The sequence below is a fragment of the Coenobita brevimanus genome, chromosome 3 (assembly GCF_032717465.1).
Source record: "Coenobita brevimanus isolate Jiangsu-jjx chromosome 3, ASM3271746v2, whole genome shotgun sequence".
Taxonomy (NCBI): domain Eukaryota; kingdom Metazoa; phylum Arthropoda; class Malacostraca; order Decapoda; family Coenobitidae; genus Coenobita; species Coenobita brevimanus.
Genome location: NC_136956.1, coordinates 20,660,910 through 20,677,134, shown reverse-complemented (window position 1 = coordinate 20,677,134; position 16,225 = coordinate 20,660,910). Strand labels below are relative to the sequence as shown.

The window sequence follows — 16,225 nt, the reverse complement described above, 5'->3', positions numbered from 1 at the left end:
TTTTAAAACAATCTTGGAGAAAGCACTACGGTCTTGGTGGTGGAGAGGGAAGCGGCGGAGATATACCCCAGCCATATCTGTGCCACCACATGAAGGAACCATCTCCACAGCTTTAAACACAGCTTTAAATGAGTCATCTATCTATCTATCTATCTAATGCCAGACGCCTTAATCCCGTAAGGGGTGGCCACAAACAAATCGCCTCCATGTAGTCCTGTCCCCTCCCATTTCACTGCCCTGCTCCCAGCTCACCCCCCCCCCCTCTCATATACCTCTCCACTCCATCCCTCCATCTCATCCTTGGCCTCCCCCTCCCTCTCCCCCCTTCCACCTCACTCACATACACTCTCCTCATCAGTCTCTCACTCTCTATCCCCCAAGTTCACATCCCCCTCTCTCATATACCTCTCCACTCCATCCCTTCATCTCATCCTTGGCCTACCCCTCCCTCTCCCTCCTTCCACCTCCCTCACATACACTCTCCTCATCAGTCTCTCACTCTCCATCCTCCCCACATAGGCTAAACAGTGCCTCATACCTACACAAATTCCCAAAGAGTCTGGGGTAGGTTTGCTGTTACTGTACTGCACTGGCCGGTAAATGTCTTGCTTGGATATGATTGCGTTTCTTCATCGTCATCATCATCATCATCGTCATCACCCCACACTTTTCTGGAAAGCAAAAGGAAGCACAGATATTTTGTTCTTACCCTTAACCATCATCATCATTATTAGTCATCACCATCATCATTACCACTACCACCCACATCATCATATTATCATCACTAACATTACCATCACCCACATCATCATATCAACATCATTACTGCCATCACCACCACCCACATCATCATCATCATCACCGTCATTACCATCATCATCACTACCATCACCACCCACATCATCACAGCATCATCATCACCATCATCATCACTACCATCACCACCCACATCATCATAGCATCATCATCACTGTCATTACCATCATCATCACTACCATCACCACCCACATCATCACAGCATCATCATCACCATCATTACCATCATCATCACTACCATCACCACCCACATCATCATAGCATCATCATCACTGTCATTACCATCATCATCACTACCATCACCACCCACATCATCATAGCATCATCACTACCATCACCACCCACATCATCACAGCATCATCATCACCATCATTACCATCATCATCATCACTACCATCACCACCCACATCATCACAGCATCATCATCACTGTCATTACCATCATCATCACTACCATCACCACCCACATCATCATAGCATCATCACTACCATCACCACCCACATCATCATAGCATCATCATCACTACCATCACCACCCACATCATCACTACCATCACCACCCACATCATCACAGCATCATCATCACTACCATCACCACCCACATCATCACTACCATCACCACTCACATCATCACTACCATCACCACCCACATCATCACTACCATCACCACCCACATCATCACTAACATCACCACCCACATCATCACTACCATCACCACCCACATCATCACTACCATCACCACCCACATCATCACAGCATCACCACCCACATCATCACTACCATCACCACTCACATCATCACTACCATCACCACCCACACCATCACCACCACCACCATCATCATCACTACCATCACCACTCACATCATCACTACCATCACCACCCACATCATCACTACCATCACCACCCACATCATCACTACCATCACCACCCACATCATCACTACCATCACCACCCACATCATCACTACCATCACCACTCACATCATCACTACCATCACCACCCACATCATCACTACCATCACCATCATCATCACTACCATCACCACCCACATCATCACTACCATCACCACCCACATCATCACTACCATCACCACCCACATCATCACTACCATCACCACCCACATCATCATTACCATCACCATCATCATCACTACCATCACCACCCACATCATCACTACCATCACCACCCACATCATCACTACCATCACCACCCACATCATCACTACCATCACCACCCACATCATCACTACCATCACCACCCACATCATCACTACCATCACCACCCACATCATCACTACCATCACCACCCACATCATCACTACCATCACCACCCACATCATCACTACCATCACCACCCACATCATCACAGCATCATAACTCAAACTTTCCCACAATAACAATTTTCCGGATTAATTTTTTTTTTAATTTCATTTATTTTTTCCCTCTGTTCATTTGTAAAAAAAAAAAAAAAAAAAAAAAAAAAAAAACAAGCTAGCCATATGAGTGTGTCAGCCGCCTAATACTACAAATAACAGCAAAAAATCAATGCCTTTAATAGACTTTATTACCCCACACCACACGTCTGTCTGATAAGCGGGTCATAGAAGCCAGGAAATATTAGCAGCTGGTCACAGAAAACTAGGTATTATTTTACAAGTTGCCAAAATGCGGTTCAGGGATATTACCTCCATAAACGCGTGACCATCATCCACTCACTTGATGTAGTGCTGCCTACTTCTTCCTTAGCCTTTATCATTCTTTTTCTGTGCCTACCCTCCTCTCTTCCTATTTCTCCCATCTTTCCTGTCACTTCTTATTTTCTTTCCTTTACAGGTGGCTTTACATTGAGTAATAAACCAAATGCTTACCTGTAGGCCAAGAAACCATTTACAACCATACGTGCTCCCTACGTGTCAACAAGTGGGTTGGTGGAGGGTTAGTGCCCCTCCCTGTAAAACAAATAACTCAAAGTCAAATGGCCACCCCTTAAGGGATTATGGCGTCTGGCAGTAAAATAATAATAATAATAATAATACCTATCTCTGAGGTACGCATTTCTCTGCAGCAAGTTAGGTTAGTTTAGGATAATTTAGGTCCAGAAAAATATACTGCACAACCTGGGGGGTGTACTGGCAACTTGTAAAAATTTATCGAAAACTGTTAGAACTTACCAGGGGCCAAACAGACGAGTGGGGCATTGAGTAGAGGCTGACAATGTTAATAAACGGTCAAAAACATGGCTATATTAACACCTACCGGATCCTAGGCAAATAAAATACGCCACTGAAGCCTGAGAGTGTTAATACTAAGTCAAAAACAAGAATATATTAAGACTTACGGGACGCCATAACGAGGGGCCAACGTATAAACAAAACATAGGATACAAGCCTAAAGTATTTTGATTGGTAACGACAAGCCTAAGAATATAATATACTTTAATATATATGAATGGAAAGAAAGGTATTTTATTATGTGGTGATTATGTAAAAATACTGCACAAAGTGAGGGTATAATCCTGAGTTTTGAATGATATGGGTAGCAAGATGATGCTGATAATGCTGATGATGTTCATGCTGCTGCTGATGATGATGACGTTGATGCTGATGCTGATGATGATGCGTTATGATTTAAGTTTAAGACCCACTGTTAATGAAAAGAAATACTGATATTCAAGGTAGCTGCTATTCAGTAGGCTATTCACCCCAACACACACTCGACTGTACCTTTTACAACGATAAATATTTCAATTCAATTCACATTTGATCAGAGCACCGTAGTTCTCTCATATGAAGTGTTATGCTGAGTGTCTTTAGGTCGACTCCTCGTCCTAAAAACACTAGCGACCGAGCGGGGTCCTCTTTCCGGACCGGAAGTAAAGCACCAACAGAGGAACAGGATATAAAAACTAGGCAGTACACCTTAACACATCAATTACCTTAATTCTAAAACCGTTACAATATAACACAGAGTGATATTTAAGATACAGGGACACAGAGTTAGACTTTGATAGCACAAAATACAGTTTCACTTAACACACGATATGATACGTGTACACCAATGTCTTTAGTTATTTATATGGAGATACCCGTATTTCATTTAAATCCAAAACATATATGCACTTGATAACAAGGGGAATAAACAAGGTTAAGAGTCCGTGGGGGGAATATTACTATAAAGAAGACAGGGTGCGGATCACGACACTCGACACAGTTACCTGGTCCCGGCGGCACTTTACACAGGCTTTTGATTCTCCCGCGCACCCTGGTCGTCATTCACAATTACGGGAAGTTCTTTTATTCTGGGGCAGGTGTAATTACTCTACTTTCTATGATTAGGGGTCTAAGTATTTTCTACTCTGCTGGGTATGTAATTCTGTTGGATTAATAACAATAGTCACTGGTTTTACATTGATCACACTCTGTCACTGTTTACTGTTCCTCTTCCCCTGGCTTATTTTCGGTATAAGGGGCGTCACTTATTTACCCGTGTTTCCTGGGTTGTTTCACTTTGTCGTCGGGCGTGAGGGGAGGACCTCAGGGGGATTCTGCCTGTAACGGGCAACACACTACCCGCAGGGGAGTCACTGCCCGGGTCCGGGCCGTCGGTGAGGTGCAGGGAGACCCTCCTGTCTGGGGGCCTAGACCTGAAGGGAGGCCCTTACCTCGGGGTCTCGTTGGTGGGGTGCAGGGAGGCCCTCCTGTCTGGGGGCCTCGACCTGAGAGGTGGCCCTCGGGACTTGGGCCAAACAGCTGGAGGAGGCGGGCCTGGCGTCAGTGGCTCCGCGGGGTGAGGGAGTCGGGGTTGCCCTCGCCTGTAGTCTGCTGGGCTCGCCTGGGGGTCCTGGGGGTGCGGTTGTCTGCCAGGGGACGCGCCGTCAGGGTTGGACTGCGGCCTCGTCTTCTGCTGCTGCCTGTGAAGGACAGCCTGTGAAGGACAGAGATTTCCCAAGAGTGGGAGGCAGGTCCGGTCTCGGACTTTGCCTCCACTCTGGCGACACCTCCGGGGCAACACTCCCGGGTGGTGTCAAGCAGTTCCCACAGGGGAACGAGGTAGGCTGAGTGTACACGGAGACCGTGTCCTCTCCTACATACAGGGAGGGAAGCACAGAGGCGACTCTCTCTCCTGGGTCTGTCACAGCCGTGGCTCCACGTCTTATTACCCTGGGACCCACTTTTAGCTGTCTGCTAGGGCCTCCTGCCCTTGGAGTGGCTGAAGGCACTGACACCTCGGTGCACACTATTGGGCCTCCTGCCCTGGACGTGGCTGAGGGCACTGACACCTTGCTCACTAAAGGGCCTCTTGCCCTGGACGTGGCTGAGGGCACTGACACCTCTGTGCACACTGCTGGGCTTCCTGCCCTGGACGTGGCTGAGGGCACTGACACCTCTGTGCTCACTAGAGGGACTCTTTCCCTGGACGTGGCTGAGGGCACTGACACCTCTGTGCTCACTAGAGGGACTCTTTCCCTGGACGTGGCTGAGGGCACTGACACCTCTGTGCTCACTAGAGGGACTCTTTCCCTGGACGTGGCTGAGGGCACTGACACCTCTGTGCTCACTAGAGGGACTCTTTCCCTGGACGTGGCTGAGGGCACTGACACCGCTGTGCTCACTAGAGGGACTCTTTCCCTGGAAGTGGCTGAGGGCACTGACACCTCTGTGCTCACTAGAGGGACTCTTTCCCTGGAAGTGGCTGAGGGCACTGACACCGCTGTGCACACTGCTGGGCCTCCTGCCCTTGAGGGGGTACCTATGGCCGTCGCCAAAACGTTACTTGGGACTGAAACCTGTTCAGTCACACCCCACTGCTTACGATGGTTGTCCCGCCTGCAAGGTCGTTGCCGATCTTGTTCACCTGGTGTCAGGGCAGTTGCGGGGAAAAGGAGAGCAGGTCAGTAGTGGACGGGTGACCCTCTTGCCCTGGGTCACTAGCCCCCCGGTTGTGTCTTCCTGGGGTGGTGGTGTGGCGGTGGCCCGGTGGTGGGGAGGGGGGTGGCGGGGTGGGTGGTCCAGCGGCGGGCATTTTATGAAGTCTGCCAAGATTTCCGTCCTTCCGTGGATTATTTTCATGTATCCCAGTGGCAGAAAAAGACATTGTTATGGTTCTACATCCTGTCCATAGCACTTCTTCATGACAAGCATCGTATTCTAGTTGTCAGACCCTGTTACCTTCTGGGCTGGCCCCTCAAATGCACTATTTCCTTTTTTACTCTAACTTGGCCTAAAACTGCCGTCTCTCCGTCTTGAATGCTACTTTGTGACAATAGATTAGCACTTGATTATGATGCTAGTCATGAAGAAGCGCTAAGGAGAGGATGAAGGGCCATAGTATTGTCCTTTAATCACACAGTTACGTGAAATTAACTCCAAAGGGACGAAAATCTAGACCAAGTTAAGGTGAAAAGGATATACATTGCTAGATTTTAGACGGAATTCTGCTACTATATATTGGCTTTTCAAGGTGTAGGGTCCCGAGGCTAGGCTAGGTGAGTACTGTACACATAAAGGTAAGACCCGTATTCTTGTCGGGTATGGAAGCTCCCTAACACCTCCTATGCGATTTATTTTGCCTAATACACCTACCACCCTATTCTGTTGTACTTAAATCATTCTATCATCACCATACTTGGGATAAACAACGTACAAAGCAATATCAGTCAGCCGTATCCAAAAATAAATCGCTAAGGAAGGGGTGCGAAGGATCTTCCTCAACCGCCGAAAATACGAGGCTAAGTTAGATGACGGCACTACAGGATCAAAAACCCTCATCACCTCTTAGAAAGCAGGCTGGGCAAGGCTACCACTCCGACAGGGGGATACTAACCACTTTTTAAACTTTCAAATACCCCAAATTAGGCTATACCGTCTAATAATCCGTGGCCATATTATCTCTGATGCTTGCCTGTGTGTAGTACCATATTCAAACCTTCCACGAGAACAGGAGGACTGAAATATCACGATTCAAAATGGCAGCATCTATAAAAGGATTCCCGGACCCTTACCTTTTAAAATGGCCAAAATCACACCATGTTAGATAATATATCCTTGGCGGTATTAATCTTCATATTTCCTCATGCTAGGGATCATATTCAACCTTAAAATAAGTATGGATGACTCGAATTTGAAGGGATTTAACAGCATCAGCCTACCTGTTTAAAAGTACATCTTGGTTACCTGTGAAAAAGCACCGCAATATATCCTCCTCTTGGCTAATAATTATACACTATATCAACTACCTGTGCGTCTACATGATGGCACAAGAATATAATAAACACATGAACATGCGAATTACCATCATAATAATCACAGTAATATCGTAATTAAAGAATAAAATCGTCACTCACCTTCAGCATCCATACACCCGCCCGCTCCCATAATCCTCGAGTGACGTCACAGTACGAGCATAATGGCGCCAAAAACAAAAGGAGAAAACTAAGCCGCCAGGAATTTTTCTTGTCTAAATAATACTGGGAGAAGCTTACCAGGGATTTGAGCCACATTCATAAAGATTTTTAGGCTGTTTTTATAAATGCCTTAAGATTCTTTATGAATGCAAAGTCAGATTCACGTACTGACCTCTTTAATGCAGTTTTAGTTTATCATTTCCATTATTATTTTTACTCTAGTCCGAGCTCCAAAGGGTCATGCAATACATAGTTTGGCTGTTCCAGTGTTTATCTGTTATTACTCTGCATACAGGATGGAAATAAGGCAATTTTAGGCAAAGTTAGAGTGAAAAATGTGAAGTAGGCTGTTTATTTTCACTTGATAAAACTGCCTAACCCTTCCCACCTCACACGGCCAAGCTGTTAGACTGGAGGATGGATTTGGCTAGTAACCAAGGAGCATTATTCCCACGTCAGTACTAAACTTCGTCACATTTCATGCAACCCCAACTTTCAACAATCCATTTAAGTTGTGGAAATGGCGTGGTCTCCTCATTTGAAAATAAACTGATGATAGTAACCAAGGAGACTCATTCCTGTGGCATAAAGCACATCTGATACCATGCCACCACTATTAAGGATGCACATTGAAATAAATCACTTAGGAAAAGGTGCTAAGGAGCTTCCTTATCCTTGAATGCAAGCCAAGAAAAGACACAAAAGGATATTAACTGGTCATATCCAAATTAAATCACCGAGAGAGAGGTGTTAGGGAGCTTCCTTACCCGAGAATACAAGCCAAGAAGAAACACACTATCTATAGCCAGATGCCTTAATTCCGTAAGGGGTGGCAACAAACAAATCACCTCCATGTCACCCTGTCCCCTGCCATTACACTGCCCTCCCCCCAGCTCACACACCTCTCCAGTCCATCCCTCCAACTCATCCTCAGTCTTCCCCTCCCTCTCTCATATACTGTACCTCCCCACTCCATCCCTCAATCTCACCCTCCCTCTCTCATATATCTCTCCACTCCATCCCTCTTCTCATCCTCGGTCTCCCCCTCCCTATCACAAAGGATTAAAACACAAGGCTATGGGATGACTATATATTTATCAAATGATTTTGGTAAAGAAGAGAGACATTACATTGAATATTACATGATTACTTGTACTATAAAAATGAAATAAATCAAGAGAGAGAGAGAGAGAGAGAGAGAGAGAGAGAGAGAGAGGAATTTGAGAGTAAATGAATGTGATGCAAAAAGTTAACCAATATAACTATAAAAATGAAATAAATCTTTTTCTAATAATGAGAGAGAGAGAGAGAGAGAAAGGGAGAGAGAAATTAGCAATAGAGTAAATGAATGTGAAGCCTAAATTTAACCACTATATAATAATACACTTACTAATACTAAAGTAGGGAAATAAAGGAAGTTATAGTACACAAAATACACTCTCAGTAATTTAGTACAGTAATAAGAAGAGCTTGTACACACAAAAATAAAGCACTTGGTTGTAATGGCAGTACATTTGGATTACATAAGAAAGAGCACAGGAAAATAACAGTACAGTAGAACCCTGGAATTTGTACACACGTTCCTGAAGGCTGTATGAGTTGCGAATTGTTCGAAAACGGAATCATTTTTTTCCATAAGAAACAGTGTATTTTGAATTAATCCATACATAGAACCTTCAAAATAAAGAAATATGCCCTGTAGATGACATAAATGATAACTTTACTGCATCTGACCTGTACTGAGGAGAGCTGATGGCTTAAGTGGATAGATGTGGAGGAGGAGGAGGAGGGGTGTTAGTTTTTGGAGGGGGAGTCACCTTCCATGAACACTGTAGGTAACTGCCCCTCTGGTGTGTTTTCTCTTTTCTGTCTCTTTGGACGAGGAGATTCTTGGGATTGGGGAGATGCTTGGGGCACGGAGACACGGGTTCCACTTTCAAACTGCAGTGAGTTTTTTCAGCTCAATTGTTGTTCTCACTGCTTTTCTTTTACCTCCACCTGACTCACTAATCTTCTCAGGGTCCAGGATTATGTACAATTTTCTAATAAAGATACATTATTTATCACAAAGTTTAATGGAGCCTGTATGACTGATGCGTAGCTGGCGGAAGACAAAGTGGGACTGGCAACCACAGGGCACCTATGATGCCACATATCTTAGTGTGAATAGCGGGTCGCTGTACGAAAACGAGTGATTTTTGGACGAAAAAGCTGTACGAAAACCAACTTGTACGAGTAGAGAGGCGTACGAATTCCGGGGTTCCACTGTACATTTGGATTACATAAGGAAGATACAGTAAAATAACAGTACATTTGGATTACAGAAGGATGAGCACAGTAATTCCTTATTTAACACTCAGTTTTGTTTATAAATGCTTCTATATGTTTATATGCATTGGCCTTGGTCACCTAATGCCAGCTCTCCATGCTGCTTGATCCCTGGCAGCATCTCCGTTCAATCCCTTACCCGAGGTCAAGCACTGTTATCTCATCCCAGGTCTTTTTTGGTCTGCCTCTCATAACCTCACCCTCAACGCTCACACCTCTCATCCTCCACACCCAATTGTCATCCTCCGTCCTCTCCACATGTGCAAACCATCTCAGTCTACCCCTCCTCATCACAACACTGAACAGAAGAGTGTATGTGAATGAAGTGGAGGGGGAGACCAAGGATGAGATGGAGGGATGGAGGGGAGACAGACAATGAGTGACCACAAGTGTATGTGAGTGAGGTGGGGGAGACCTAGGATGAGATGGAGGGAGGGGGTGAAAATGAGTGAGACTGACTAGGAGAGTATGTGAGTGAAGTGGAGGGAGAGACCTAGGATGAGACCAAGGATGAGATGGAGGGATAGAGTGCAGAGCTGGAGAATGAGAGACTGACCAGAAGATTATGTCAATGAAGTTGGAGGGGGAGACCCAGGATGAGATGGAGGGAGGGGAGACAAATAGCAGAGGACAGGGGGACATGGAGGCAATCTGTTTGTGGCCACCCCTTATGGGATTAAGGTGTCTGGCTAGAGAGAGAGAATTATTTGTTGGTCTAATATGGTTTGTAAGTACCGCACATCACAACACTTGACAGTCTGATGTAGGTATGTTTATTTAGTGTTATTATCATTATTATTATTATTATACCTTGTTGTAAGGGCACAAGTCAAGAGTGAGATCAGTGGAAATGAGTTATTTGAGAGAAGCACATGGAGTGACATGGAGAGACAGACTGACAAATGAGGAAGTGAAGGAGCATTGTGGTGTGGATGTGGATGTGATAGGAAGCATTAGGAGAAACACACTGAGGTGGTTGGGCCATGTGGAGGGGATGGAGAGCGAGAAACTGACGAGGAGAGTGTATGTGAGTGAGGTGGAGGGGGAGTCGGAGGCCAAGGAAGAGATGGAGTGGAGAGGTATATGAGTAAGGGGAAGGTGTAAGTTGCGGGAATGGAGAACGAGAGACTAATGAAGAGAGTATGTGAGTTGGGTGGAGGGGGGGAGAGAAAGGGGGAGGCCAAGGATGAGATGGAGGGATGGAGTGGAAAGGTATATGAGGGGGTGTGAGTTGGGGGGAGGGCAGTGAAATGGCGGGGGACAGGGCAACATGGAGGCGAATTGCTTGTGGCCACCCCTTACTGGATTAAAGCTTCCTAACTGTATAACACACAAAAATATGGCAATGGAGCAGAAACAGAAATAAATCAGTAAGGAAGAGGCATCAAGTAAGCTTCCTAACCATACTAGAAGTAAACAGATTTGAAAGAAAGGTAGGGATCTTAATATTAATCGTATTTTTCAACATAAATTTATATGTTAGATTATGGAGTGGAGAGCTACATGAGAGAGGGGGGTGTGAACTGAAAGCAGGGCAGTGAAATGATGGGGGATAGGGCGACGTGGAGGTGATTTGTTTGTGGCCACACGTATGGGATTAAGGTGTCTGGCAATATATAGATAGATTATACTCCTAGATCTAACATACTCTCTTGGTTACTGCAAATTAAAGTTTCTCTTCTCACTAGTAAAGGAGAATAAAATTTATGTATCAGATACGTTTATGTGAAGCTACAGAACGTGGTGAATGTTTTTGGCGTATCCGATAGAGCCAGGATTCCGGGGTCTTGAATGATGAGTGAATGGAAGCATGGCCTATTGGACTGGGCAAATTTGGGCTGTCTGGACATTGCTACTCCTCACCCTGCCCTTGGGTGTGAAAGGAGGTCCAGATGATGATGATATAGAATAAAAAAAAAATGTGGATTAATTTCTGGAAGAGGGAATGATGGTGGAAGGAGATGATGATATGAAAGTGAAATGTTTGCCATCATTATCATCATTACCACCACCACCATCATTATCATCACTACCTCCATCATCATCATCATCATCACCATCTTCAATTCACCACTACCTCCATCACTATCATCATCACCTTCACATCCATAACCACCACCACTATCATCATCACCACCACCACCACCACACAACTATCATCATCATCATCACCTCCATCACTGTCATCACCACTATCATTATTCTGACCCTTCTTCACACCTAATGATGAAGAAAGACTAGCTATTATCTATCTATTTATCTATCACCTAATCCTCAATATCAGATGCATGGGGGTCTGAGGACTAGGCAAATTAGTTTACCATAGTCTCCATATTAAAGGTGGGAGTAACCGATGATTTTTCCCCGGCGATGTATTCACTCAAAACCTCTATATAATGGACTAAATGGGGAATCAACTTGTCCCTTACTTGAAAATGTCCATTGTTTTACCACATATAAAGACAATCTTATTATGAAATGCAATGATTGTTTCACTTATCTTACTTATTTATATGATTATGAATATTATTTTACGGGTACTGTATAAAGAAACATATTAATGTTCAAGCAGCGGACTTTTTGAATGGTCTTGTCCGTTTGTCAGGTAGAATATGGAGTCCTTTAAATCCGAAATCCCTTAAATGGAGGTCCCTTGAATTGAGGTTTGAGTGTATGAGATTACCCCCGGCCAAACTTTGGATATACACCTTTTAAGATCTAACTCAACTGGAGCATCTAAATCCACTAAGAAACCAGGATCCACATATCCCCATAATAAGTAAACAAGCCCATACACTGTCTTAAATTTCTACCTACCTATCTTGTTGACATCTTGGCCAATCTTGAGAACTTTCCTACTCGAGATCAGAGTTTCATAGCTACGGTCACTACTCGTTATACGATGGGGTTACGTCAGGTCATACCTTAACGTATACCGAGTTTATCATAAATTGGGAGATTGAACTACATTATAAAAGGGGGGTTATGTCAACTCAACTTCCCAAAGTTACCTACCCAAGACTGAAACAAAAATGACAACCCACCTTAATCACTTCCTGTGTCAGTCCAAGTCGCCCCCCCGATCCACAGTATAGTAATTCACCAAAACAAAAACCATCACACCAATAGAGGCAGCGTTACTCACGTACAGTAAATCGTTGCAACAACACAACAATCACACTTGTGTAACGTAGGCCTGGTGCTACACAATGTATACTGCAGCACAATGCTTGGCTGAGAGGTGACGATAGCAGGGGGCACACATGAACGAGTGGAAAAGACAGGGCTCTGAAGGGGTGGCGGGACCACAACTGAACCAAAACAATGCTCTGCACGCCAGGGCCGCCATCTTGCCTGCGACAAGTGACGGTTGCCTTGCGTGTGCCTGGCACTTCGTACGAAATTTTCCGATGGCAGTATCGTTATAGCAGGAAATTCATTGTAACTCAGATTTTGGGATGGAACTTTTTTGTTACTGTTGTAGCGAATCATCATATACCGGTTCAACGTATGAGTAGTGACTGTATTTTTTCTACCTATTTCCCTATCATAGCTACTTTTTCTCTACATATTTCCCTACCGTAGCTACTTTTATCTCTACATATTTCCCTACCGTAGCTACTTTTATCTCTATATATTTCCCTATCATAGCTACTTTTATCTCTACATATCTCCCTATCGCAGCTAATTTTATCTCTACATATTTCCTTACCATAGCTACTTTTATCCCTCCACATCCCTGTCTCACTAACAAACGCATAGTGAAGAGGTGATAATATTCTAATGGTTGCCAATAATCTTTCGATACAATAGGAAGACATAATTTCCCTTCCTATAAATTTTCCATCTCTTATAAACTCCACTGAGGGTAGACTGGGGAAGAATGAGATTTTTTCCCCTTTCTTCCTTTGTTTTCCCTTCTTCTCTGGTTTCTCCCATGGACTGAGAAGGCTTACAGGACGGGTGCCTTACTCAGCCTTCGTGATCTCCTTGGAGCGACAACAGCATCTGAAATGAAGGTGGTCAAATTACTTAGTTAGCATCAATCTGTCTATCTATTGCCAGATGCCTTAATCCCGTAAGGCGTGGCCACAAACTAATTGCCTCCATGTTGCCCTGTCCCCCGTCATTTCATTGCCCTGCTCCCAGCTCACACCTCCCTCTCTCATATACCCCACCACTCCATCCCTCCATCTCATCCTTTACTTGAGCATGTGGAGACACAAATGAGGAAGTAAAGGGGCATTGTGGTGTTGATGTGGAGAGAGACAGGCAAATGAGGAGGTGATGGAGTGTTGTGGTGTTTGGTGGGGCAACAGGGAAATGAGGAAGTAAATGAACATTGTGGTGTTGTTGTGGATGTGGCATTAGGTGGAGAGACATACAGACAAATGAGGAAGTAAGGGAGCACTGTGATGTTGATGTGGATGTGGAGTTACATGAAGAGACAGACAGACAAATGAGGAAGTAAAGAAGCATTGTTGTGTTGATGTGGATGTGACTGAAGGTGTTTAAGAGAAATACTCTGAAATGGTTTGGCCATGTAGAGAGGATGGAGAATGAGTGACTGACTAGAAGAGTGTATGTGAGTGAGGTGGATGGGGAGATCAAAGATGAGATGGAGGGATGGAGTGGAGAGGTATATGAGAGGGGGGGGGGGGGTGAGTTCGGAACAGGGCAGTGAAATGGCGGGGGACAGGGAGACATGGAGGCAGTTAGTTTGTGGCCACCCCTTACGTGATTAAGGCGTCTGGCAACAGAGAGATATATCTGAGAGCTTACTGTATTTTACCTGATTGTGTAAAGAGGCTGTATGGATAAATTTGTACCTGTGGTGAGAGGAGAGTCCCATGAGATGAGGTCGTGTGTGATGGGTGACTCTCGCACTGTACTGGGGCTGAGGCTGAGGCCGGGCAGCAGGCTGACCCGAGATGACATTCGACGTGACTTCCTGCCCTTGGTTGCTGAAAAGAAATACCATCATCATCATCCATCTCTGTACTGCCTGATGCTGCTCTAGGGAGGTGCAAGGTAGGGTCCAGAGTGCCAGGAAGAATCTGACAGAATGAGAATGATATTTATTATTGTTACCATCAAATAATTCTGTTCAGCTTTGGAGAGATTTTCAGCTGGACTCACATACAACAAATATAGCCTTCCGTGTCTGTCCTCCTCTCTTCCTATTTCTCACCATCATCCACTCACTTGATGTAGTGCTGCCTACTTCTTCCTTCATCTTTATCATTCTCTTTCTGTGTCTGTCCTTCTCTCTTCCTATTTCTCCCATCTTTCCTGTCACTTTTTATTACTCTTCTTTCCTTTTCAGGTGGCTTTACATTGAATGACAAGCCTAATGGTTTCCTGTAAGCCAAGAAACCATTTACAATATTGGGTGGTAACCATATAACCAACCCATACGTGTTCCCTACGTGTCAACAAGTGGGTTGGTGGAGGGTTAGTGCCCCTCCCCGTAAAACAACTAACTCCAAGACAAACGACCACCCCTCATGGGATTATGACATCTGGCTATACAAAGATAGAAATACTGAAGTGAAACAGTTGAATCATATGGCCATGGAAGATTCTACAGAGCTTGCTAAATTAATCCATCCATCCTTTATCCAATCCCATGTTGCCCCATGAGAAGTGTAGGAACCCGGGGCCAGGGAAGTTGGTCCTGACATTTAAGATGAGAGTGACCAGCCTCACTGAGAAGACAAATCCAAGACAGAGAAGCCTCTTACCTTTTGTCTTCTTCTCGCTCTTTGGGGAGATGCAGCTCATGAGATCCTGGTCCAGTGATGGGATTTGGTCTGTGTTGAGGTCCAGCTCACAGAAGGCTCCCACTGCAATGAACACAGCAGTTATCAATGATCGTTATCTAGGGTTAGTATCATCAACTGACAATCATCACCATCATCGCTAATCATAAAAAGTATTCTTCAATCAACAACCATCACCATCATCATTAATCATTTTGTTTTGTTTTTGAAGGCTCCAACATGCTGGCATGTGTCAGCCTTTGTCATTTAATGGCAGCTCTCCATGCTGCTCGATCTCTGGCAGCTTTCCTATTTAGTCCCTTATCCCTGAGGTCACACTCAATGACCTCATCCCAGGTCTTTTTCAGTCTCCTTCTCACTACCCCACCCCTAACATTAACACTTCTCACTTTCTGCACCCAATTATCATCCCCCTTCCTCTCCACATGCCCAAATCATCTCAGTCTACCACTCCTCATCACAACACCAATACACACCAGTCCCATCCTTCCTCTCAACCCTTTCATCATTAAAAGTATTCGCCACCAATCAATGCTCATTCTCATCAATCAACGATCACTGTCATCATCACTAATCATCAATCAACACTCATCATTGTCAACACTCAGCACTCATCACACATACAACATAACAACACTACTCTTTCTCTTACAAAATCCCTGTCCTGGGGTTGGCCATGGTAACAATAATATTTTCTATGGAGTGTAATATAATTCAACTGCCCAAACCAGCTAATTACTTTTCAAAAACCGCTAGAGGCTGCTGGAAATCTATTTCTATCCATCTACAGCCAGACGCCGTAATCCCATAAGGGGTGGCCACAAACAAATCGCCTCCATGTTGCTCTGTCCCCTGCCACTACGCTTCCCTCCCCCCAACTCACACCCCATATGGG

At 44.7% G+C, this 16,225-nt stretch overlaps 1 protein-coding gene across 1 annotated transcript in view; it reads right to left on the bottom strand.

Annotated features, from left to right (window-relative positions):
- The window catches only part of LOC145393475 (fatty-acid amide hydrolase 2-like), a 46,530-nt gene extending 36,761 nt beyond the window's left edge, over positions 1 to 9,769 (bottom strand). The window contains exons 1-2 of the mRNA XM_080267585.1: positions 9,687 to 9,769; positions 5,145 to 5,508 (exon numbers count right to left, since the gene is read on the bottom strand). Coding sequence (XP_080123711.1) covers positions 5,145 to 5,508; positions 9,687 to 9,769 — 447 coding nt within the window. The remainder of the gene's footprint in view (positions 1 to 5,144; positions 5,509 to 9,686) is intronic.
- Positions 9,770 to 16,225: the final 6,456 nt, after the last annotated feature.